Source organism: Salmo trutta, chromosome 22 (assembly GCF_901001165.1).
Source record: "Salmo trutta chromosome 22, fSalTru1.1, whole genome shotgun sequence".
NCBI classification, from domain to species: Eukaryota; Metazoa; Chordata; class Actinopteri; order Salmoniformes; family Salmonidae; genus Salmo; species Salmo trutta.
In genome coordinates, this window is record NC_042978.1 from 5,091,980 (window position 1) to 5,116,539 (window position 24,560).

The 24,560-nt window shown below is 42.3% G+C and overlaps 1 protein-coding gene across 2 annotated transcripts in view; it reads right to left on the reverse strand.

Moving 5' to 3' along the window:
* LOC115157948 (adhesion G-protein coupled receptor D2) overlaps positions 1–24,560 on the reverse strand; it is a 179,233-nt gene that overhangs the window by 142,881 nt on the left and 11,792 nt on the right. For both annotated transcript variants that reach the window (XM_029706305.1, XM_029706304.1), the window contains 6 exons: positions 23,197–23,838; positions 16,733–16,924; positions 15,657–15,703; positions 14,192–14,497; positions 13,654–13,765; positions 2,516–2,659 (listed from right to left, as the gene is read on the reverse strand). In XM_029706305.1, coding sequence (XP_029562165.1) covers positions 2,516–2,659; positions 13,654–13,765; positions 14,192–14,497; positions 15,657–15,703; positions 16,733–16,924; positions 23,197–23,838 — 1,443 coding nt within the window. The remainder of the gene's footprint in view (positions 1–2,515; positions 2,660–13,653; positions 13,766–14,191; positions 14,498–15,656; positions 15,704–16,732; positions 16,925–23,196; positions 23,839–24,560) is intronic.

A 24,560-nucleotide genomic window follows, 5' to 3' on the forward strand; every position in this document is an offset into this window, starting at 1 on the left:
TGATACCATTCTCTTTCACGTTTTGACAGCATTACGAATACTGCAGAATTTAGATTTGGAGCCGGGTAGAGGATCAGATATTGAGCTTGAAATCGACCTTGCTGATGAAGAGTCTTCATCTGATTCTGATTTTGACTTCAAGCCTCTGCCTCCGATGCCCGAGTCTCGCCGCAGGAAAACCAGAACAGAGTCAACTGAGATGGTGATCCCAACTGCCACGGTGAGACAGGAGTCTGGGAGGGATGGCACGGTTTGGGTAGAAAAGAGTGATGAGCTTATGTGACATGCAGATGTCGCAGTGCACCAGAGATTGTACTGTTGCTCATGTGCACAAAAAAGAAAACAGTATTTTGGGACATGTCTAAGGATGAACTGTAAGCATTTATTGCACTCTTGTATGCCCACGGGGCGTACGGCGGAAAGAGCATGGATGTTGAGGAATTTTGTTCTGATAGTTTTGGGGTGGACTTGTTTTGGGAGAGACCATGCCACACAACCTCTACAGAGAGGTTATGCGACACCTGCAGCAGGGGCACACAAAACAAGGCCCATAAAAACTGTGTGCAGTGCAACCGATTTGTTTGTGGGGCTTGCTCACACAAAGCCTCGAAGCTGTGTGCTGACTGTGGAAACAAAGCATAAAGAGAAGACAAGATTGATTCATGCGTAAAGGCACGCAAGTGTCCGATACAATCAAAAAATGTGTGTTTTTATATCTTGTCATGAATATACAGTATTTCCACAAATATTAAAACCTCTCTGGGCCAGTGGGACGTTAGCATCCCACTCTAGTCAACAGCCAGTGGAATCGCGTGGCGCGAAATACAAATACCTCAAAAATGCTATAACTTGAATTTCTCAAACATATGACTATTTTACATCATTTGAAAAATAAGACTCTCGTTAACCCAACCACGTTGTCCGATTTGAAAAAGGCTTTACAGCGAAAGCAAAACATTTGATTATGTCAGGAGAGTACCCTGCCAAAAATAATCACACAGCCATTTTCAAAGCAAGCATATATGTCACAAAAACCAAAACCACAGCTAAATGCAGCACTAACCTTTGATGATCTTCATCAGATGACACTCCTAGGACATTATGTTATACAATACATGCATGTTTTGTTCAATCAAGTTCATATTTATATCAAAAAACAGCTTTTTACATTAGCATGTGATGTTCAGAACTAGCATACCCACCGAAAACTTCCGGTGAATTTACTAAATTACTCATGATAAACGTTGACAAAATACATAACAATTATTTTAAGAATTATAGATACAGAACTCCTTTATGCAAACGCTATGTCAGATTTTAAAATAGCTTTTCGGCAAAAGCACATTTTGCAATATTCTGAGTACATAGCTCAGCCATCACGGCTAGCTAATTTGACACCCACCAAGTTTGGGACAACCTAAACTCAGAATTACTATTAGAAAAATTGGATTACCTTTGCTGTTCTTCGTCAGAATGCACTCCCAGGACTTCTACTTCAACAACAAATGTTGTTTTGGTTCCAAATAATCCATAGTTATATCCAAATACCTCCGTTTTGTTAATGCGTTCAGGTCACTATCAGAAGGGTGACGCGCGAGCGCATTTCGTGACAAAAAAATTCTAAATATTCCATTACCGTACTTAGAAGCATGTCAAACGCTGTTTAAAATCTATTTTTATGCTATTTTTCACGTAAAATAGCGATAATATTCCAACCGGACAACGTTGTATTCATTCAAAGAGTGAAATTTTTAAAAATGGCGAAGTCTCGTGACCACGGATCTCCAGTGTCACTGTCCCCAGGCAGGCCACTTACAAACTCTGCTGCTGTACTTTGCCCAGAGACAGGAGATAGGTCATTCTGCTTTCTGAGGGCTTTAGAGAACCAATGGAAGCCTTAGAAAGCGTCACGTAACAGCACAGATGCAACAGAAGGACTACAAATTGTCAGACAGGCCACTTCCTGCATGGAATCTTCTCAGGTTTTTGCCTGCCATATGAGTTCTGTTATACTCACAGACACCATTCAAACAGTTTTAGAAACTTGAGTGTTTTCTATCCAAATCTACTAATTATATGCATATTCTCATTTCTGGGCAAGAGTAGTAACCAGTTTAAATCGGGTACGTTTTTTATCCGGCCGTGAAAATACTGCCCCCTAGCCCCAACAGGTTTTAATTAATGCAATTCATCCTTCACAATTGTTCATGCACTGGTGCTTTTGTTTAGGATTACGGCAAATAATTTCACCTGTGTACCTGGCTGGCTATATTATTATTATATTTTTAACTTCTACTTTGTCAAAAGAAGCTGTAACTGGACTTTATTAATTACTATAACTCTATTACTAATCGAATCTACAAATAAAGTTAATCAAATGGATTACACTGTAATGTTTTTATTGTAAGGGAAACAAAAATAGGCAATAGGCAATGTTCTCTAGCGGTTCTAGAGTTAAACCTTAGTGTGAGTGTCTGTGTGTGTGTGTGTGTTCATCCGCATGAATGAGTGTTACCCAAGTCATGTAGTCTCTGGACCTCCGTGTCGGGGATGAGCAGCTCGTCCTGGCCACTACCGCTACTGTGGCCGCCAAACACTGACGGTTTAAACACACAGCTGCAGCTCATCTGGGACAGTTTCCGTGCCTCCACGTGCACATCTGGGAACAAAGGACATACAGGGAAATTGGATACCTATAAAGTAATACAGGAACATTACAGACAAATTGGACTCGTGCTAAAATATGGAATTGTTTTAAGATGATCATACCAAGGATCATTTAGCTATTTGAGGTATCAAAAATATACAGTACTAGTCAAAAGTTTGGACACACCTACTCGTTCAAGGGTTTTTCTTTATTTGTACTATTTTCTACATTGAAGAATAATAGTGAAGACATCAAAACTATGAAATAACACATATGGAATCATGCAGTAACCAAAAAAAACTGTTAAAACAACTCAAAATCTATTTTAGATTCTTCAAAGTAGCCACCCTTTGCCTTCATGACAGCTTTGCAAACTTTTGGCATTCTCTCAACCAGCTTCATGAGGTATTCTATCGTGTTGTCGTTTCTACTATAGCATGCAGTATGTATGTATGGAGCATAAAGTATTAATAGTATTATTCACAGTACTGGTGAAAAATAATACTTTCCGATAATTGCATAGATTTTAATGGACACCTATGATGTGTGCAAAATACTTTTTTGAAGGTTGTACTGATTACGATGAGATAAGGCTAAGCTATTTGCCAGCTATGTGTTGCACCATGTTTGTTGACATTATACAATGCATTCTTGGTGTCACGTAAACGTCTGTTAGACCAATGGTGTTATATAATGCATCTCAGTGCAAGAGGCGTCACTGCAGTCCCTGGTTCGAATCCAGGCTGCTTCACATCTGGCTGTGATTGGGAGTCCAATAGGGTAGCGCACAATTGGCCCAGCGTCCTCCGGGATTGGCCAGGGTAGGCAGTCATTGTAAATAAGAATTTGCTCTTAACTGACTTGCCCAGTTAAATAAAGGTTAAATAAAAGCTAATTCATATTGGGGTTTCTGTCAGCCGAGAGTTAGCTAAATATGAACGCATGTGTTATGTCAATCTTCCTAAGTTAGCACTAGGACTAATGTAACCTACCTTTTCCGGTTTGGATGATTGTGAATGTCTGAACATTACATCCAAAAATAACCTGGTCACAATCAGGACATAACTTTGTGAGGACTGTGTTTGTGGAAAATGTTTCTGTGAAAAAACAGTGTGGCCAGCTCAAAAGCTGACTGTTGCGTCAATCGAAACTAGACGTTCTAAATAAACATTCTAAATCACACTGGTTTGAGCGTACGCAGAGGGACCACTAGGGTTGCACATTTTTGGGAAATACTCAGAGGTGGAAACTTTCTGTGGAAATTAACAGGATTAAATGGGAATTAACGGAAAAAGTTGTAACTTAATATGAATACCATTTAAATGTAATGTTTTTTGCATTGGATATATTTACCATATCATATGGAGACAGAAACATAAACCTTTTACCTTATCATAAGTAGACATAATTTAAAATAATTAAATCCTTCTAATAGAAATAAAGAAAACGATTCAGTTATGATTTGAACTTTAATTAAATGAGTTGACTCTTCACATGGGATGATTTCACTGAACAACAAAAGAAAGGGAATACTGAATGATCCCCAAGGATCCATCGCATTTCCCAAAAAATGTTTTCAACATACATCTGTCTAGAAACTAAAGCTTTGGATGTCTTCCTCTCAGGCTTCCATATCTTCTCCCTGGACCTCCTCAATGTCCACCTCTTGAACATCAGACTCTGAGGCCTCATCTTCATTGTCACTTTCCAACCTTGTTGGGATGGCTCGTTGACAGGCTCAAAAAGCCTCAAATTTGCCCAGATGGATACCAATTTTTAAACCCTTGTATTGGTCAGCCTGTTGAGTGCTTTGGTGTGTGTGTTCCCATACAAGGACCAGTTGCGCTCTGAGTCGGCTGATGGGGGAAAGAGGGGGAAAGACAGGGGAAAGAGACTCAGATCCACAAAGTCCCTTCCACCAGGTGGCTGATGAGATATGTTGGCACAACTGCCATATTGCATCTCAGGCTGCTTACCACTTTCTCCCAGAATACATCATCCAGGAGGATCCTCTTGATGGGGTTGTCCATATCGGCAGACTGTGACATACATGACCATTTCTTGGAGAGACTCCTTCCCCTCCAGGAGACTGTCAAACATGATGACAACACCAACCCAATGAGTGTTGTTGGGCAGCTTCAATGTGGTGCTCTTATTCTTCTCACTTCGCTTGGTGAGGTAGATTGCTGATATAATTTGATGACCCTTCACATACCTAACCATTTCCTTGGCTCTCTTGTAGAGTGTATCCATTGTTTTCAGTGCCATTGTGTCCTTGAGGTGCAGATTCAATGCATAAGCAGCACAGCCAATGGGTGTGATGTGAGGGAAGGACTCCTCCACTTTAGACCAAGCAGCCTTCATGTTCCCAGGATTGTCTGTCATCGCTGCAAATAGCTTCTGTGGTCCAAGGTCATTGATGGCTGCCTTCAGCTTATCTGCAATGTAGAGACCGGTGTGTTTGTTGTCCCTTGTGTCTGTGCTCTTGTAGAATACTGGTTGAGGGGTGGAGATGATGTAGTTAATCAGAGGTGAACCAGTTGCATACACAGCTCGAGCAAGACATTCATCAGCATTTCTCTGACTACGTTCCTCCATTGAGTCAAAAAAACTTCTGATTCCAGGAGGACCATGAGCTGTTGCTATCAATAAGGTGTCTGATTCAGCATTATCACCTCAAATAGAAGTAGAGGGACTTTTGTCAGAGGTTGCTTGTTGTGAGTGCTGAGGGAACTTTATGCACTTGGCCAGATGATTCTGCATCTTTTTGCATTCTTCACATATGATTTGGCACAGTATTTGCAAATGTACACTGCTTTTCCTTCTACATTAGGAGTGAAATGTCTCCACACATCAGATAGTGCCCGTGACATTCCTGTAAAGATTAGAATTATTATTTTTTTAAACAAAACAAATACAATTCCATGTACAGATAAATAGTTAAGCAATTAGATTAAACAACTCCTTTGTAAGATACATGTTTTAAAATGAAACATGTATGTAAACAGGTGAATTAACACTCCTCAGTTAGGCTCAAGCAAGCTAAAACCTACATGGTTGCAAAAACTAACTAGCAGAAATTGTTACTTTAGAAATGATTTAAACAAAAAAAATATGTACGTCATATAAAATATATTCACCCCACCCAATATTGTAATCAAATCTTACCAGAAAGCATGTAGTCCTTGGCTCAGACAGTGTAGTAGTGTGGGCTCAATAGCATCTCATTAGTGGCAATTTCTTGAGAATCAGCTGTACATGTGATGGAAGAGTGCACTGTGCATGTAGAGGGATGCAATACCATTGAACTGTGGATAGTTTAACCAAAATATGCAACAAGACCTAGAATTGCCTCATGTGTATCCCACAAAACGGTTCACTGTTATAAGCTAACTTTTTTGATGAATTTAAGCAAAATTCCCCAAATTCCAAGGCTTAACTTCCCATGGAAATATTCCGGAAATTTACCGGAAAGTTTCCAACACTTTGCAACCCTAGGGACTACAAAAGAATGATCACACCCGTTTGTTGGTACGTGTCAAGACAGTGTATCTATACTTTCCATAGCTGTCTATTTACCAACACAAACCGACGCTGGCACTAAGACCTCACTCAATGAGCTGTAAAGGGCCAAACGCAAATAGGAAAATGGCGCTACTAGTGGCTGGTGATTTTAATGCAGGGAAACTGATATCCATCTTACCTCATTTCTACAAGCATGTCACCTGTGCAACTAGAGGCAAAAAAAAACTCTAGATCACCATCACTCCACACACAGAAACACATGCAAAGCTCTCCCTCGCCTTCCATTTGGCAAATCTGCCAAATAATACTATCATCCTGATTCCTGCTTACAAGCAAAGAATCAAACAGGAAGTACCAATGATGCGCCCAATGTGGAAGTGGTCCGATGAAGTGGATGCTAAGCTACAGGACTGTTTTGCTAGCACAGACTGGAATATTTTCCGGGATTTATTTGATGGCATTGAGGAATTTACCACACCAGTCACCAATTTCATTAATAAGTGCATCAACGATGTCGTCCCCACAGTGATCGTACAGTACATATCCCAACCAGAAGCCATGCATTACAGGCAACATCCACATTGAGCTAAAGGCTAGAGCTGTCTCTTTCAAGAAATGGGACACTAATCCGGACGCTTATAAGAAATCCCGCTACAACCTCCGACGAGCCATCATATAGGCGATGCGTCAATACAGGACTAAGATCGAATCCTACTACGCGGGCACTGACGCTCGTCGGATGTGGCAGGGCTTGCAAACTATCACAGATTACAAACGAAAACCCAGCTGCGAGCTGCCCATTGACGCGAGCCTACCTGACGAGCCACATGCCTTCTATGCTCACTTCGAGGCAAGCAACACTGAACCTTTCATGAGAGCACCAGCTGTTCCGGACAACTGGGTGATCACGCTCTCGGATTAACAAGATGCATTCACTGACCAGCTAGCAACTTTTTTCAACCTCTCACTGACCCAGTCTTTAATACCTACATGTTTCAAGCAGACCACCATAGTCCCCGTGCCCAAGAACGCCAAGGTAACCTGTCTAAATGACTATCGCCACTTAGTACTCACATCAGTAGCCATGAAATGCTTTGAAAGGCTGGTCACGGCTCACATCAACACCATCTTCCCAGACACCCTGGCCCACTCCAATTCGCATATCACACAAACAGATTCACTGGTGGCGCAATCTCTATTGCACTCCACCTGGACATATAGAACACCTATGTGAGAATGCTGTTCATTGACTACAGCTCAGTGTTCAACACCATAGTGCCCTCCAAGCTCATCACTAACCTATGGACCCTGGGACTGAACACCTACCTCTGCAACTGGATCCTGTTCTTCCTGATGGGTGGTGGTGAGGGTAGGCAACAACACATCCACCACACTGATCCTCAACATGGGTCCCCTCAGGGGTGCGTGCTGTATCCCTGTTCACCCACGACTGCGTGGTCACGCACAACTCCAACACCATCATTAAGTTTGTTGACGACACAACGGTGATAGGCCTGATCACCGACGATGATGAGACAGCCTATAGTGAGGAGGTCAGAGACCTGGGAGTGTGGTGCCAGGACAACAACCTCTCCCTCAACGTCAGCAAGACCAAGGAGCTGATCGTGGACTACAGGAAATGTCGGGCCAAGCATGTCCACATTCACATCGACGGGGATGTAGTGGAGCGGGTCGAGAGATTCAAGTTTCTTGGTGTCTACATCACTAAGGATCTATCATGGTCCACACACACCAACACAGTCATTAAGAGGGCACGAAACACCTCTTCCCCCTAAGGAAGCTGAAAATATTTGGTATGGGCCCTCAGATCCTCAAAAAGTTATACAGCTGCACCATTGAGAGCATCTTGACTGACTGCATCACCACTTGGTATGACAACAACTTGGCATCTGACCGCAAGGCGCTAGAGGATAGTGAGTACGGCCTAGTAAATCACTGGGGCCGAGCTTCCTGCCATCTTGGACCTCTATAGCAGGCGGTGCCAGAGGAAGGCCCAGAACATTGTCAAAGACTCCAGCCACCCAAGTCATAGACCAGGGGTTCCCAAACATTCTTGGCCCACAACCCCATTTTGATATCTAAAACTTCTCTGAACCCCAACCATGTGAAAAAAATTACACTTTACATACAAAAGTATGTGGTCACCCTTTCAAATTAGTGGATACGCCAATTTCAACCACACCTGTTGCTAACAGGTCTATAAAATCGAGCACACAGCCATGCAATCTCCATAGACAAACATTGGCAGTAGAATGGCCTCACTGAAGAGCCCACCTTTGCAACAAGTCAGTTCGTCAAATTTCTGCCATGGTCAACTGTAATGCTGTTATTGTGAAGTGGAAATGTCTAGGCATAACAACGGCTCAGCCGCAAAGTGGTAAGCCACTCTATCCCACAGAACGAGGCTGCTGAGTGCTGAAGCGCATAAAAACCGTCTGTCCTCAGTTGCAACACTTACTACCGAGTTCCAAACTGCCATTGGAAGCAACATCAGCACAATAACTGTTCGTCGGGAGCTTCATGAAATGGGTTTCCATGGCTGAGCATCTCGCACACAAGCTTAAGAGCACCATGTGCAATGTCAAGCGTCAGCTGGAGTGGTGTAAAGCTTGCCGCTATTGGACTCTGGAGCAGTGGAAACATGTTCTCTGGAGTAATGAATCACGCTTCACCATCTGGCAGTCCAACGGACAAATCTGGGTTTGGTGGATGCCAGGAGAACACTACCTGCCCCAATGCATAGTGCCAACGGTAAAGTTTGGTGGAGGAGGAATCATTTCTGGGGCTGTTTTTCATGGTTCGGGCTAGGCTCCTTAGTTCCAGTGAAGGGAAATCTTAACACTACAGCATACAATGACATTCTAGAAGATTCTGTGCTTCCAACTTTGTGGCAACAGTTTGGGGAAGGCCCTTTCCTGTTTCAGCATGACATTGCCCCTGAGCACAAAGCGAGGTCCATACAGAAATGGTTTGTCGTGATCGGTGTGCAAGAACTTGACTGGCCTGCACAGAGCTCTGACTTCAACCCCATCGAACACCTTTGGGATGAATTGGAATGCCGACTGCGAGCCAGGCCTAATTGCCCAACATCTGTGCTCGACCTCACTAATGCTTGTGGCTGAATACAAGCAAGTCCCCGCAGCAATGTTCCAACATCTAGGGGAAAGCCTTCCCAGAAGGGTGGAGGCTGTTATAGCAGCAAAGGGGGGACAACTCCACATAAATGACCATGATTTCGGAATAAGATGTTCGACGAGCAGGTATCCACACACTTTTGGTCATGCAGTGTATGTAATTAACAGACAATGTTTACTTTTTTATTTGGGGCTATAGAAATCAATTGAAAAACATTCTAACAGTATTTATGATTGTCTTCTCAACCATCACATACTTTTAATGTGGGGCTATGACAGTCAATTGCAAATGAATGAATTTATCTTACCTCACCACCACTAATGAGATGGGTGTGCTTGATTGCATGTCACAGCCAACCTGATCGATATTCGGTTTTAATGCACACGAGAGCACTGAATTCACCTTCACACAGATTAGAGATGGCGAAGGGTGCCATGGTGCTTTCGAGACAACAGAGAACTCTGAAAAATACGAGGTCAAATCATGATGCCAGTGATCTTTAGGTCAGAAAGTCTGAGCTTTAGAAAGAGGTCCAAGTTCCCGTGGTGGAAATTCGAATTGGATGACGGTTCAAAAAAAAATATCCCTGTCGGAGTTCCCAGTTGTTTTGAACGCAGCATTAATGCTCAGAGGGAGATGGCAGGGTATTCCCTTTGAGTCAGGAACCTAAACTCCTCCATAGTGACCAGTGAATGCATTCGGTCACATGACAGCTCGATCAGCTGTTCGTTTTCACTTACCGGCATGTCAACTGAGCCAGGATCACAGTTAAACGGATTGGGAAGTAGGTCCCAAAGTTCTCTTCCAAGCACAGAAAGTGAGCAGTCATCACTTGTGTGGGATTCTTACTGATGCTGTTGTCCATTAGAAACATGCACAGCCTAGGGAAGGGGGCATGGTTCGCTTTTGAATACTCTCTCCAATAAGAATTCTTCCCTCTGAATCCACTCATCAGTAGAATGTTCTTGTATTTCCCCTGCATGCTTGCGTTCAGTTCGTTCAGTTTTCCAAATATGTCTGCTTCATAGTCAAGGAAAAACATTTTTTTTCATTACACAAAAAGTCAACCAAGTCTGTTTTGGGTCGGGGGGGGGGTTACATCCATTTTGAATTACAACAGTTCCTCTCTCAATGCGAAAAATCTTTCCAGCACTCTCCCCCAATAACCACCGAGCCTCAGTGTGCAATAGAACATTGTCATGCTCTGATGCCATATCTCCACATAGTTTAGCTAACAGGCGTGCGTGCAAGGGATGTGAACCCTTTGGAATTTCCTGAATTTCTGCATAAATTCTACATAAAATTTGATCTGACCTTCATCTAAGTCACAACAATAGACAGACACTGTGTGCTTAAACTAATAACACACACATTATTGTATTTTTCTTGTCTATATTGAATACATAATTTAAAACATTCACAGTGTAGGTTGGAAAAAGTATGTGAACTCCGAGGCTAATGACTCCAAAAGCTGGAGTCGAATCAATGAGACGAGATTGGAGATTTTGGTTAGAGCTGCCCCACCCCATAAAAAAAAAACTCACAAAATTTGAGTTTTCTATTCACAAGTAGCATTGCCTGATGTGAACCATGCCTCGAACAAAAGAGATCTCAGAAGACCTAAGATTAAGAATTGTTGCCTTGCATAAAGCTGGAAAGGGTGACAAAATGATCTCTAAAAGTCAGTCCACGGTAAAACAAATTGTCTAGAAATGGAGAAATTTCAGTACTGTTGCTACTCTCCATAGGAGTGGCCGTCCTACAAAGATGACTGCAAGAGCACAGCGCAGAATGCTCAATGAGTGTCAGCTAAAGACAAACAGAAATCTCTGGAACATGCTAACATCTCTGTTGACGAGTCTACAATACGTAAAAACACTAAACAAGAATGGTCACTGGTCCAGGAATGGCTGAAGAATTGCAACATTTACCTAGAACTAACGTTGCAGATAGCAATACTGGGTGATTTGAAAAGTCATAGTCAATTGATCAATATTTAATTTACAATCTGTAGAAGCTATGAGAATAGAAAGGTTCAGTACTTTTGTGAAGCATTACAGCACAGTTGAAAATTATTTGGCAAATAGAAATCCAAAATGGATGGTGTTAAGAGATGGATGGGAGGGGTTGGATGGAGCTGAAGTGTGGGACTAATATTTTTTTTTTTTTAAATGTAAAACATACGGGGTCTATCAAATGTATATAGGTTCAGAAATGTTGTGAAATAGCACAGATACAAATAGAAATCAAACTGGACGGACAGAAATAGAGGAAGGCCAGGACTAAAAACAAACAAAATATATTTCTATTGTAAAATAGATTGTGTCTGTAAAATGTGTATAGTATGTAAACTTAACAAAAAAAGAAACGTCCTCTCACTGTCAACTGTGTTTATTTTCAGCAAACTTAACATGCGTAAATATTTGTATGAACATTACAAGATTCAACAACTGAGACATAAACTGAACAAGTTCCGCAGACATGTGACAAACCGAAATGGAATGATGGGTTCCTGAACAAAGGGTGGGTATGATCCGCAGGTCTGATCCGCAACTACAGAAAACGCTTGTTTGAGGCCAAATGAGGGTCAACCTGTTATTAAATCCAAGGGTTCACATACTTTTTCCAACCTGCACTATGACTGTTTACACGGTGTGTTCAATAAAGACATGGCAAATTAGAATTGTTTGTGTGTTATTCGTTTAAGCACTGTGTTTGTCTATTGTTGTGACTTAGATGAAGATCATATAACATTTTATTAACACTTTATGCAGAAACCCAGGTAATTCGAAAGGGTTCACATACTCTTTCTTCCCACTGTATATCTGTGCTTACCTGCTGCAGAGTTCTGTGCTCAGCTCTTTTGCTGCCAGTTGCTCTCGGTATCATACAATGTGTCCATATGGCAGAGGGAGACACATTCATAACTAGAGTGCAGTGGCCTGCTCACCGTCCCGCTATAGATGGAGTCACATCTGTGCAAAAGCCCACCATTCAACCCCATGGAATCTGTATTTCGTCAATATAGGCACACAGCACACTGAACATCCCCTGTGCCCTTACATGCTCAGGAATCGTAAGACAGAACAATATGTCCTCATGAATAGCATCCCCCGACATGTATAGCAAACAAATGACAATACATGGGCATCTCAGCCCTCACAGCTAACGTCCATTTTGGAGAGCATAAGCTGGGGAGATTTGAGTCGTTCAGTCAGTTTCCTCTTGAATAAGATTTGATTTGAATTGATTGCTAGCAATATAATAAATGATTCATTCAACAGTCTTCTCTGACAAGGTATTGATGTGTTTATGTGCCTCCGCCTCCCCACACATTGTTTTCACCATATCAATTGCAGCCGGTAATATCAAAGTCTCTGCAATAGTGTGTATTTTCATAGCGTAGCGGGCCTAGCCATTCACCGCGTGAATGATTCAAGTGCAACGGTCAAGTGCAGCCTATTTCCGTGATCTAATGGCGCTCTCTGGTTGAATGAATGAAATTATTTTTTAGATTGAAATAATTTTTATTTAGATTTTTAAGGTTAACCACATTACAATGATTTTAAGAGATAAAGACGATACTATATTATTTTTTTGTATATATGTTTTTTTTCTCAGGATTTTGGAAATTGTCCCGCAACCCCATTTTCATATCAGAAGACCCCATATGGGGTCGCAACCCCTAGTTTGAGAACCCCTGTCATAGACTGTTCCCTCTGCTGCCGCATGGCAAGTGGTACCAATGCACCAAGTCTGGAACCAAAAGGACCCTGAACAGCTTCTACCCGGAGCCATAAGACTGTTAAATAGTAAGTTAAATAGTTAACCTTACAGCTACCCGGGACTATCTGTATTGACCCTTTTTGTACAAACTTCTTTTTATTCATCACAAACACTGCTGCTACTGTTTATTATCTATCCTGTTGCCTATTCACTTAATTCCTAGTTAAATGTACATATCTACCTCAATTACCTCGTAGCCAAGTTATCTTTACTCATTGGGTATTTATTATTACATGTTATAACTTTTCTAATAATTCTCTATTTTCTTTCTCTCGGTCTGTGACGAATACAATTTGATTTGATTCAAACACTATACTCCCACAGACTGAGCCATCAGATACCACTGTAAAGTGAACTCCCTTTTCTTTGTCATTTCACTTCTATTCTCTAGTTGGTTTGCGTCTATCTGAAGTTCCCAGTTCTATCTCCAGTTCTTATCCGTTCTTATCAGTTCTTATGTTAATTTTATTCTTAATAAGACCTCATTTCAAAGATGTTTAGCAACACTATAAAAAAACGTATGCAAACAATATCATTACCTATGTTTTCCGTTGAGAGTGTGAAGCTTTTCCACTCTGCAGATAGCACATCTGCTAAAGCTCCAGTCAGTTTATCAATGCTCTCCACCACAGTGAATGGTCCCACAGTGGCCTGTATGAAGAAAATAATATATATATATTTTTTTGCATTTGTGTGAAACAAAAACATATTACTGAAATGGGATTTTCTGGTTGAAAACTGGTCATGTAACCAGAAAACGAACTGATCTCTGTTACAATCAGGTAATGACATATTTTTTCACGACAAGATCAAGAAGTCATGAAAAATACATAATATTCCTGTTGTTTTGTGGTCAGATTACAACTTCCTTATAGAACCAGTTCCTAATAGAACATATAAAAATTACACATATAAATTGAAACTTCACATTCATTGTCGAGTTAAGATAAAAGTGTTACAAAAAAATTATTACGACCAGTATACAACCTGACCATGAAATCATTAAATACGTAATTGCAATCAGTTCTGTTTGCTGGTGTAATACATTATATAAATGTGTGAACACTGAAAACGTACAATGTCCTCCGGCCGACCTAGCCACTGGGCGGCCATCTTAGAGTCCAGGATGAGACTGGCCAGTTTCAGGTAGTTGGTGGCAATGGACACCATGGCCTCGGTAGAGTCTAGGCCCTCCTGGGCATGGTTGACCTCCTGGATGGTGGTGGTGGCCTCCAGTTTCATCATCTCGGTGAGGTAGAGGACATCGGTGGACGTGAGGATGTCCGGACTGGCCTCCAGGACCCTGACCAGCACGGTGGTCAGTCCGCTCATCGACGCCAAGTCTTTCTCAGACGACACGTTCATGCTCATGTCCTCAATCACCTTGGTGAAAAACATGGTGGTTTTAACCATAGAAATAGAATAACTATTAGAACATTACCGAACTTTGACTTGAATGGGAATGTCTATTGGGCCTATTTACAGTGCATTTGGAAAATATTCAGACCCCTTGACTTTTTCCACATTTTGTTACGTTACAGCCTTATTCTAAAATAGATTAAATAGTTTTTCCCCTCATCAATCTACACACAATACCCCATAATGACAAAGCAAAAACAGGTTTTAAGACAAAAACTGAAATATCACATTTACACAAGTTTTCAGACCCTTTACTCAGTACTTTGTTGAAGCACCTTCGGCAGCGATTACAGCCTCAAGTCTTCTTGGGTATGACGCTACTAGCTTGGCACACGTATATTTGGGGAGTTTCTCACATTCTTCTCTGCAGATTCTCTCAAGCTCTGTCAGGTTGGATGGGGAGCGTCGCTGCACAGCTATTTTCAGGTCTCTCCAGAGATGTTTGATCAGGTTCAAGTCCGGGCTCTGGCTGGGCCACTCAATGATATTCATAGACTTTTCCCGAAGCCATTCCTGTGTTGTCTTGGCTGTGTGCTTAGGGTCAATGTCCTGTTGGGAGGTGAACCTTAGCAACAGTCTGAGGTCCTCAGCGCATTGGAGCAGGTTTTCATCAAGGATCTCTCTGAACTTTGCTCCGTTCATCTTTCCCTCGATCCTGACAAGTCTCCCTGCCAATGAAAAACATCCCCACAGCATAATGCTCCACCGTAGGGATGGTGCCAGGTTTCCTCCAGACGTGACGCTTGGCATTCAAGCCAAAGAGTTCAATCTTGGTTTCATCCGACTTGTTGGCTGGTATTGTTTGCCGGGTTCCTTATTACGCCCGTTATTTACGAGTGACCAGTTATTTCACGCACCTTTAGTATTTGTTTTATACTGGTGCTGTTCGTGGAATAAATTACCTTGTACACTCATCTCTGCTCTCCTACGCCTGATTCCATGCACCAGTTACCCACAGCCTGACAACGGCCCAGGGGACATGCATATTAATTCTGCCATTGGCTTGCGGTTGTTGGATGCAGAATCAGGACTGATAAAGCTGCATTTGAATGGCGTGAAACTAATAGGCTACAGCTGGGTGAACCTTCCAATTTACAGGATTGACGAGCGGATCTTTGCTCACCTTACTGAAAAACGCTGTCTTGGGAAAGCCGAAGATGTCCAACCCCTCTAGAATAAAAAAAGTTAACAAAACAATGTAGTATGAGATATCTCGGGATATACTGAATAAAACATAAACAACCCCCCAAAATGATTTTGTTTAAGCTAGAGATATTATGTTTCTTTTGCATGGGCTGCGTCTCAAATCACTTCATCCACCAATGGATGACCCTTGTGGGGATAGTAGAGCAAAATGGAGAATACCATTGTGTTTGTGAGAGTCTCATCTGTCTATAGAGTGGTAATACATTCGGACACTACAGAAGTTCTTGTGAGAAGACCGATTTTCGGGATGTCACATGGTCTGACAAACACCGCTGTAGCCACGCCACCTTCCACCATAGATGTAATAAATATCAGGATTTTAGGCATCCTAGAGCAAAATGTGTTTGTGAGAGTCTCACGTTTCAATATTACTGTGTTTGTGAGAGTCTCATCTGTCTATAGAGTGGCAATACTACCCCCACAAGGGTCACCGCCGATCTGCCAACTTCTGTCTCTAAAGTCTGAACAGTTTGGGCTACACAGTAATATTGAAACGTGAGACTCTCACGAACACATTTTGCTCTAGCATGCCTAAAATCCTGATATTTATTATATCTCTCAGATATAGGACAGACACCTTCTTTTATTGTTTGCTGATCTGTTTTGTCATGTATGAATCTTTTATTCAATGTGTTTCTATGGGCTAATAGCAGTAAGGCCAAATTTAATGTTTCATCAATTAATTGTTTTATATACTTTTTTGATACCTAAACAGGTCCTAAAACTCGAAATCAAATAGCTAAATGATCCTTGTTAGGACCATCTTAAAACAATCCCCCTCCCTTCTCCCCTTCTGACTTAAGGGGCTATGAGGGACTGGTACAACCATAACATGTAAATGCCTCATGAGCTTAGTTCAACTGTTGTACCCAATCAGAACCCCAAATATAAGCTTGTTTTATTCCATTCCAAGTAAACAATGTAACAAACACTGTATAGCTTCAAAACATAGCTAACACTATCATTTTGATCTCATGGATGGTCAGTCCTCACCTTTCTCAAACTGGCAGACGGCACCTCTCTGACTGTCACAAACGTCTAAGCCCCAGCCTCCACTCAGGGGGTCAAAGGTGACACACTCCCCAGCCTGAGGTGCATCCACCACCTCAGAGAAGTTGTGATATGGCACCACATCTGAATCCAACAGGGAGTACAGGAACTCGTCGGCCAACTCACTGCTGTTAGCTAGTAAGGAAGAAATAACAGAAAAAAACAGGGAGCCAAAAAGATAAGGAATTTCCATTGTACATCAATCAATCAAATGCATTTTTTAAAGACCTTTTAGAATCAGCAGATGTCACAAGTGCTTTACATTAAATTGTCGAGGGTTGCAAACTTACGGTAACTTCCAAAAATTCTCAGGTTTTCCAGATATCTAGGTTGGAGGATTCCTAGAATCAGGAAGGATTTCAACCGGGAATTCTGGAATATAGCCCTAAAACCTGTCCTTATCCCCAAACAGCAAGCAAAAGCAGTAGCACATTGTCCAGGAAAAACTTAATAGAAGGAAGACAAGTGTCTAACTCCAGGCTTGGCAATTTACCTGTCTAAAATCAACTCGCTTGCATTGAGGTGGGAGGTGTGGCAATATTTTAGGTATGCCCTTAAAAACAAGCGCAAAAGTGACAATTTTCCCAGAGCTAATGGGAAGATAAGACCCACAAAAAGCAGGTCTTAATGGTAACGCAGTTGATAATGGCATGGATTTTGAGAGCGGAAAAGCAGACTATCCAGCCATGACACACAGTGCCCATGGAAAAGACATGTCCTCTTAATCAAGGCTGGTTTAGCAGCATCGCACAGGTGAGTCTTTTTAGGCCTACGTGTGCACACAGTGCCATGGAACAAGAGAAGAGATATATGATATATCATGCTTCTGACCCCATCCTGTGTAGAAATATGGTAGTTGTTTTAAAAAAACAGATTTCTTGTTTTCCATATCAAGCCCTCCGCTACCCTTAACCTAGCCACGTGTTGTTTCTTTTTTATCCTTGCCTTGCAAAGTAGCATATCCATAAAGATGTTTAGTCAATGTGCCTTGAATAGAAAATATACTGCACATCCTTAAACATACACACATATGGTGCATTCGGAAAGTATTCAGACCCCTTGACTTGCCACACATTTTGTTACGTTACAGCCTTGTTCTAAAAATGATTAAATTGTTTTTTTCCCCTCATCAACCTACACACAATACCTGTCATGGTTGTCGTAAGGAGAGGACCAAAATGCAGCAGGGAAGTGTATACTCATCTTCTTTATTACGGACAAAGAAGGAAAAACCAAAATAAACACGTATACAAAAACGAACTAGACAGTCTTGTCAGGCACACACAGCAAAACAAGAAACAATCTCCCACAAACACTAAACCAAACACATACCCATATATAGGACTCTCACTCAGAGGCAACTAGAAAACACCTGCCTCCAATTGAGAGTCCAACCCCAATTAACTAGACATAGATATACAACTAACCAGAAAGAACATAGAAATACTAACACAGAACATAACCACAAAACCCGGAACTACCTAACCAAACACCCTACTAAATAAACCACCACCCCGAAACACATAGACAAAATACCCTCTGCCACGTCCTGACCAAACTACAATTACAAATAATCCCTAATACTGGTCAGGACGTGACAATACCCCATAATGACAAAGCAAAAAAACAGGTTTTTACACATTTTAGCAAATTTACGAAAAATAGAAAAACTGAAATATCACATTTACATAAATATTCAGACCCTTTTCAGACCCCTAGTACTTTGTTGAAGCACCTTTGGCAGCGATTACAGCCTCGAGTCTTCTTAGGTAGGCCGTTACAAGCTTGGCACACCTGTATTTGGGGAGTTTCTCCCATTCTTCTCTGCAGATCCCCTCAAGCTCTGTTAAGTTGGATGGGGAGCGTTGCTGCACAGCTATTTTGAGGTCTCTCCAGAGATGTTCGATTGGGTTCAAGTCCGAGCTCTGGCTGGGCTACTCAAGGACATGCATAGACTTGTCTCAAAGCCACTCCTGTGTTGTCTTGGCTGTGTGCTTAGGGTTGTTGTTCTGTTGGAAGGTGAACCTTTGCCTCAGTCTGAGGTCCTAAGCACTCTGGAGCAGGTTTTCATCAAGGATCTTTCTGTACTTTTTAGTCCCTGCCACTGAAAAACATGCCCGCAGCATGATGCTGCCACCACCATGCTTCACTGTAGGGATGGTGCAAGGTTTCCTCCAGACGTGATGCTTGGCATTCAGGCCAAATAGTTCAATCTTGGTTTCATCAGACCAGAGAACCTTGTTTCTTATGGTCTGTCCTTCAGGTGCTTTATCGCAAACTCCAAGCATGTCATGTGCATTTTACTGAGGAGTGGCTTCCGTCTGGCCACTCTACCATAAAGGCCTGATTGGTGGAGTTCTGCAGAGATGGCTGTCCTTATGGAAGGTCCTCCATCTCCACAGAGGAATTCTGGAGCACTGTCAGAGTGACCATCGGGTTATTGGTCCCCTCCCTGACCAAGTCCCTTCTCGCCTGATTGCTCAGTTTGGCCGGGAGGCCAGCTCTAGGAAGAGTCTTGGTGGTTCCAAACTTCTCCCAATTAAGAATGATGGACGCCACTGTGTTCTTGGGGACCTTCAATGCTGTAGAAATGTTTTGGTACCCTTCCCCAGATCTGTACCTCGACACAATCCTGTCTCGGAGCTCTACGGACAATTTCTTCGACCTCATGGCTTGGTTTTTGCTCTGACATTTTTATACATTTTTTCACCTTTATTTAACCAGTTGAGAACAAGTTCTCATTTACAACTGCGACCTAGCTAAGATAAAGCAAAGCAGTGCGACAAAAACAACAACACAGAGTTACACATAGGATGAACAAACAGAGTCAATAACACAACAGAACAATCTATATACAGTGTGTGCAAATGTGGTAACATTAGGGAGGTAAGGCAATAAATATACTATAGTGGTGAAATAATGACAATTTATCATTAACACTGGAGTGATAGATGTACAGATGATGATGTGCAAGTAGAGATACTGGGGTGCAAAATAGTAATATGGGATGGGATGAGGTAGTTGGGTGGGCTATTTACAGATAGCCCATCTGTACAGGTGCAGTGATCAGTAAGCTGCTCTGACAGCTGATGCTTAAAAGTTAGTGAGGGAGATACAAGTCAACATACACGGCATACACTGTCAACTGTGGGACCTTATATTAGACAGGTGTGCGCCTTTCCAAATCATGTCCAATCAATTGAATTTACCACAGGTGGACTCCAATCAAGTTGTAGAAACATCGGAAGGATGATCAATTGAAACAGGATGCACCTGAGCTCCATTTCGAGTCTCATGGCAAAGGGTCTGAATACTTCGTTAAGGTATTTCAGTTTTTATTATTATACATTTGCTAAAATTTCTACAAACCTGTTTTCGCTTTGCCATTATGGGGTATTTGCGTAGATTGATGAGGATTTTTTTTTAATGATATCCATTTTAGAATAAGGTTGTAAAGTTAACAAAATGTGGAAAAAGTCAAAAGGTCTGAATACTTTCCGAATGCACTGTATGCGCCTACCTGCATTCTTCATTTAGCTTCTTCAAGTATCCATACCCATCTCCAAAGAGAGCATCTCATCCGGTTACCAAAGACTCCTACAAACTTATTTCAGAAAGAAAACGCCACGTAGAAATATGTTTAACCATTTATTAAGCAATGGATAATGCAAGTCTTGGCGATATAGGCTCTGCTCCATCAGGGTATCTCACTGCCCAAGCAAAGCATCAATATAAAATAGCCTACAGGCAGTGAGTGCGGTAAGCTATACCAATCCCCCCGGCAGAAACACAGAACCTAACAGGTAGAGGTTGGGGTGATGGTGGGAACAAGAAGCCAGCACATAGTAGCAGTAAGTGGCAGCAGGATGAGTCAGCTTAAATAGGCCGCCAAATAAGGTAGGCGTGATTGGTACTAGCCTCTAATACAGTAGATGCCATCTCAGCTGATGCGTCAGCCTGAGGAGGGGCACTCAGGTTTATTTTCTGAACTGGCTCCGCTTAAATTATTAATTCCTATAATGCAGTATCAATGGTAGGCCTAGGCTATATTTTGCTTATTGAGGACCTGCCTCACACATACAATACATTTTACGGGAGCCTAGTATTTTTATTTTAGGAAAAGTGCGATGAGTAAAGATATTTGCTCGGCTTTTAAAGTCAATTACAACAATATTGACTGCCAACACTCCAAACATAGGCTATTGAGCAAACACTGGATGTTCATTTTTCTTTTACTAGTACTGAGCTTTTAGAGGAGTGCTGTTTCAGTTTCACCCCCCACAGAAAAACTATTAATAAAATGACTGGCATTACTGCTTATCACTTATTAACCATAATGTATTCACATTACTTTACTTTAATAAAATATTTTAATTGTTGTGTATATTACATTTGTTTTAGGCCTATTTGAAGACTATTATTTCATTCCAAGTCATCATCTCATCTATATAGAACTGTTGCCTATACCGTCTGACACAAATCACTTTTTTAGTAGTGCTTCAAAATAAAAAACACATACTTTTATAACTGCTGAATACCAACTATCAATCTTAGATCATGTATTTTCAGGTAGAGATACGTCACGAAGCAACTGCTCTTTATCCCTTTCGATTGCGAGTTCTTTCTGTCTCTTCTCCGTCTCAGAACAGACAAGTAGGTGCGCAATGGATTATGGTCATTGTAGTTAATTACCATGTTTTCTGCGCTAAACTATGTAGAATATTGGCCTGTTGGAGACTACACCTCCCTACTACATCTCACAGTTCAGGCTAATTAAACAACTAACAGTCAATTAGTTGTTTAAAAAAAATTAAATAAGCGAAATTTCGGTTAAATGCTCAGCACGATTTTGTACTGTTGCTATTACTCGTTACTGTGGCCTATACTATTTAATGAACTGTAGTATCAATCCACAATGGACCAGGACGAGAATAGTCCATGCCCCTAGCTGAATTGGAGTTGATGAAAACGCAAATACAGTCAATAACCTACAGAACTTGAGACAAACGCATGCAGTATTAAGCCATGGAATGCGTTGATTGGCCAGTCAGTGGCCAAGCCCTTGTCACACCTACAACTTGTTTATTAATCAAAACCCAGCCCTTTCGCGCCACCATCAATTATTTCACTCATAATTCCAGCTGTGAAAATAGTGAAAAATATTTGACACACCCCCAGACTTATTGCTCTACCGCCAACGCTTAGATTTACCATTGAATTAGTAAGTAAGTAGTCTTGCATGAGCCTTGGCTTGTGCGAGTCGAAACGGCTCATAGGGCAGGAGCCTATCTCCTGTTTCTGTAGCGTGAGGCAGCTTGATGTACACCCCGTGGGACAGGACACTAGTCTATCGCAGGGCCTTACCCCCAATCTATCTCCTAAATGCTGAGTGCCAAGCAGAGACGCATCAGGTCCCATTTTTCAGTCACAACCTTCCATACTCAGGGCGGACACCCTAACCACAAGGCCATTGTGTTAGGTTTGATAAAATAGAGTCCCTAGAGAGGAACTAGGGTCAGAGGGGAGGTCCCATCCTCTTCTGGCTGTGCAATGGATATGCAATGCTTTTAGGAAGTAGAAAACTTGATAGAAAGAGAAAGCGAGTGCACTCCTAATGTGCTGGGTTTCATATGATGTCAGAATGAGTCAACATTCTTAAATGGTCCGATAAGGAACGGAAGGGGGCTGTACAGTCTGGGTCTGATATATATGGAGATAGAACATCTGCCTGTGTGTTCTCCTTTGTTGCATGCCAAATGGCATCCTATTCCCTATATAGGGCACTACTTATGACCAGGTTTGGTCAAAAGTAGTGCACTATGTATGGAATAGGGTGCCATTAGGGACCCTAATCCCTACGGTCTCCATAACGAGAGCCCAGGCAGCTGAGATGGCAATGTCATAAAGGAGAGTTTGTTTTGAAGGGTGGGATTCATTACCACGCACATGAAATATTTACAACCATTACTGGGCTGAGTTTGCCAATTACAACTTGCCAATCTGCTCCCCTATTCATGAAGGAAGAGGGAGCTGCCGGAGAGACATGGAACCTCCAAATGCAGGCTCTGGAACTCATAATGGGTAAGGAAGAAAGAGAGAGAGGGGAAGAGAGAGAGCTATAGAGAGAGAGAGAGAGAGAGAGAGAGAGAGCTATAGAGAGAGAGAGAGAGCTATAGAGAGAGAGAGAGAGCTATAGAGAAAGAGAGAGAGAGCTATAGAGAGAGAGAGAAAGAGAGAGAGAGCTATAGAGAGAGAGAGAGAGTGAGTGAGTGAGTGAGTGAGAGAGAGAGAGAGAGAGAGAGAGAGAGAGAGAGAGAGAGAGAGAGAGAAAATATGCTGGGACAGCCCAGACTAGCTCCAGGGGTAGTCCGCTTTAAATCAAGTATGTCCGCCCACGTGGTCCTTACCTTGGCACGGCGAGTCTCCCCAGAGCCTCTTCAGGGAGGACTCCACTTCCAGAACTGTGGCGCTCCACTTGAATACCAGCCCGGATGAGGCGGGAGAGCACTCTTTTTCCATGGTGTGGATTTCGCTGTCGTTCAACACCCGCTCCCAAATGTGCAGCTGCGTGAGACTACCCGAGAAGGACTCTGCGCTCTTGAACGAGCCCCCGAACGAGTCCTGCTCCTGGCCCAGGATGAAGTGGCCATCAGGGCCCACGTCACCTGCGCTGTACAGGCTGTCACCCCGGTTGACCGGGCGGCCGTTGGCAAACAGGGCCCAGCGTCCGCCGTGGCGCGACCAGCTCACGCACAGCGAGTGCCAGGAGCCATCATGGCGGAATGCCTCCTGGTAGGGCCCGTGCATGCCATGGACCAGCAGAGCCAGCTGGACGGGCTGGCCCTGGATCAGCCTGGCGCGGAGCTGGAACTCATTAATGAATGACTGGATGGAATAAGAAAAGACAGTGGAAAATCCGTAGCAGGCCGGATCGAAGCGGACGCGGGTGCAAACGGTCACTTCGCACATTGCGGGGAACTTGTGCAGGAGGCGCGCGTTCTTCACGTCGGATCTCCCGTCAAACTCCAGAATAAGAGTCTCGGTGGAACCTTTGCGTGGTGGACAGAGAGAGAACAGTCACATTCATTATACAACTTGGACACAGACATAAAAGGGACGGAACAATATTACGCAACTCCAATTGTGGTCATATTTAGGTTGCAAACACTTATTCACTAGACTGCAGGATAGTAAGGCCGACGACCATGTCCTCAGTCCAATTTAAAATGTCTGCACAAAGACTAGAGGCCGACCGATTAATCGGAATGGCCGATTAATTAGGGCCGATTTCAAGTTTTCATAACAATCGGTAATCATGACCGATTACATGGCCGATTAAACTAGGGAAATTGTGTCACTTCTCTTGCGTTCATTGCACGCAGAGTCAGGGTATATGCAACAGTTTGGGCCGCCTGGCTCGTTGCAAACTGTGTGTAGACCATTTGTTCCGAACAAAGACCGTAATTCATTTGCCAGAATTGTAAATAATTATGACATAACATTGAAGGTTGTGAAATGTAACAGCAATACTTAGATTTATTTATTTTTTATTAAAAAAAATGCACGAAATGAAATGAAATGTATGCATTCACTACTGTAAGTCACTCTGGATAAGAGCATCTGCTAAATGACTAAAATGTAAATGTAATGTACTTATGGATGCCACCCGTTAGATAAAATACGGAACATTTCCGTATTTCACTGAAAGAATAAACATTTTGTTTTCGAAATGATAGTTTCCGGATTTGACCATATTAATGACCAAAGGCTC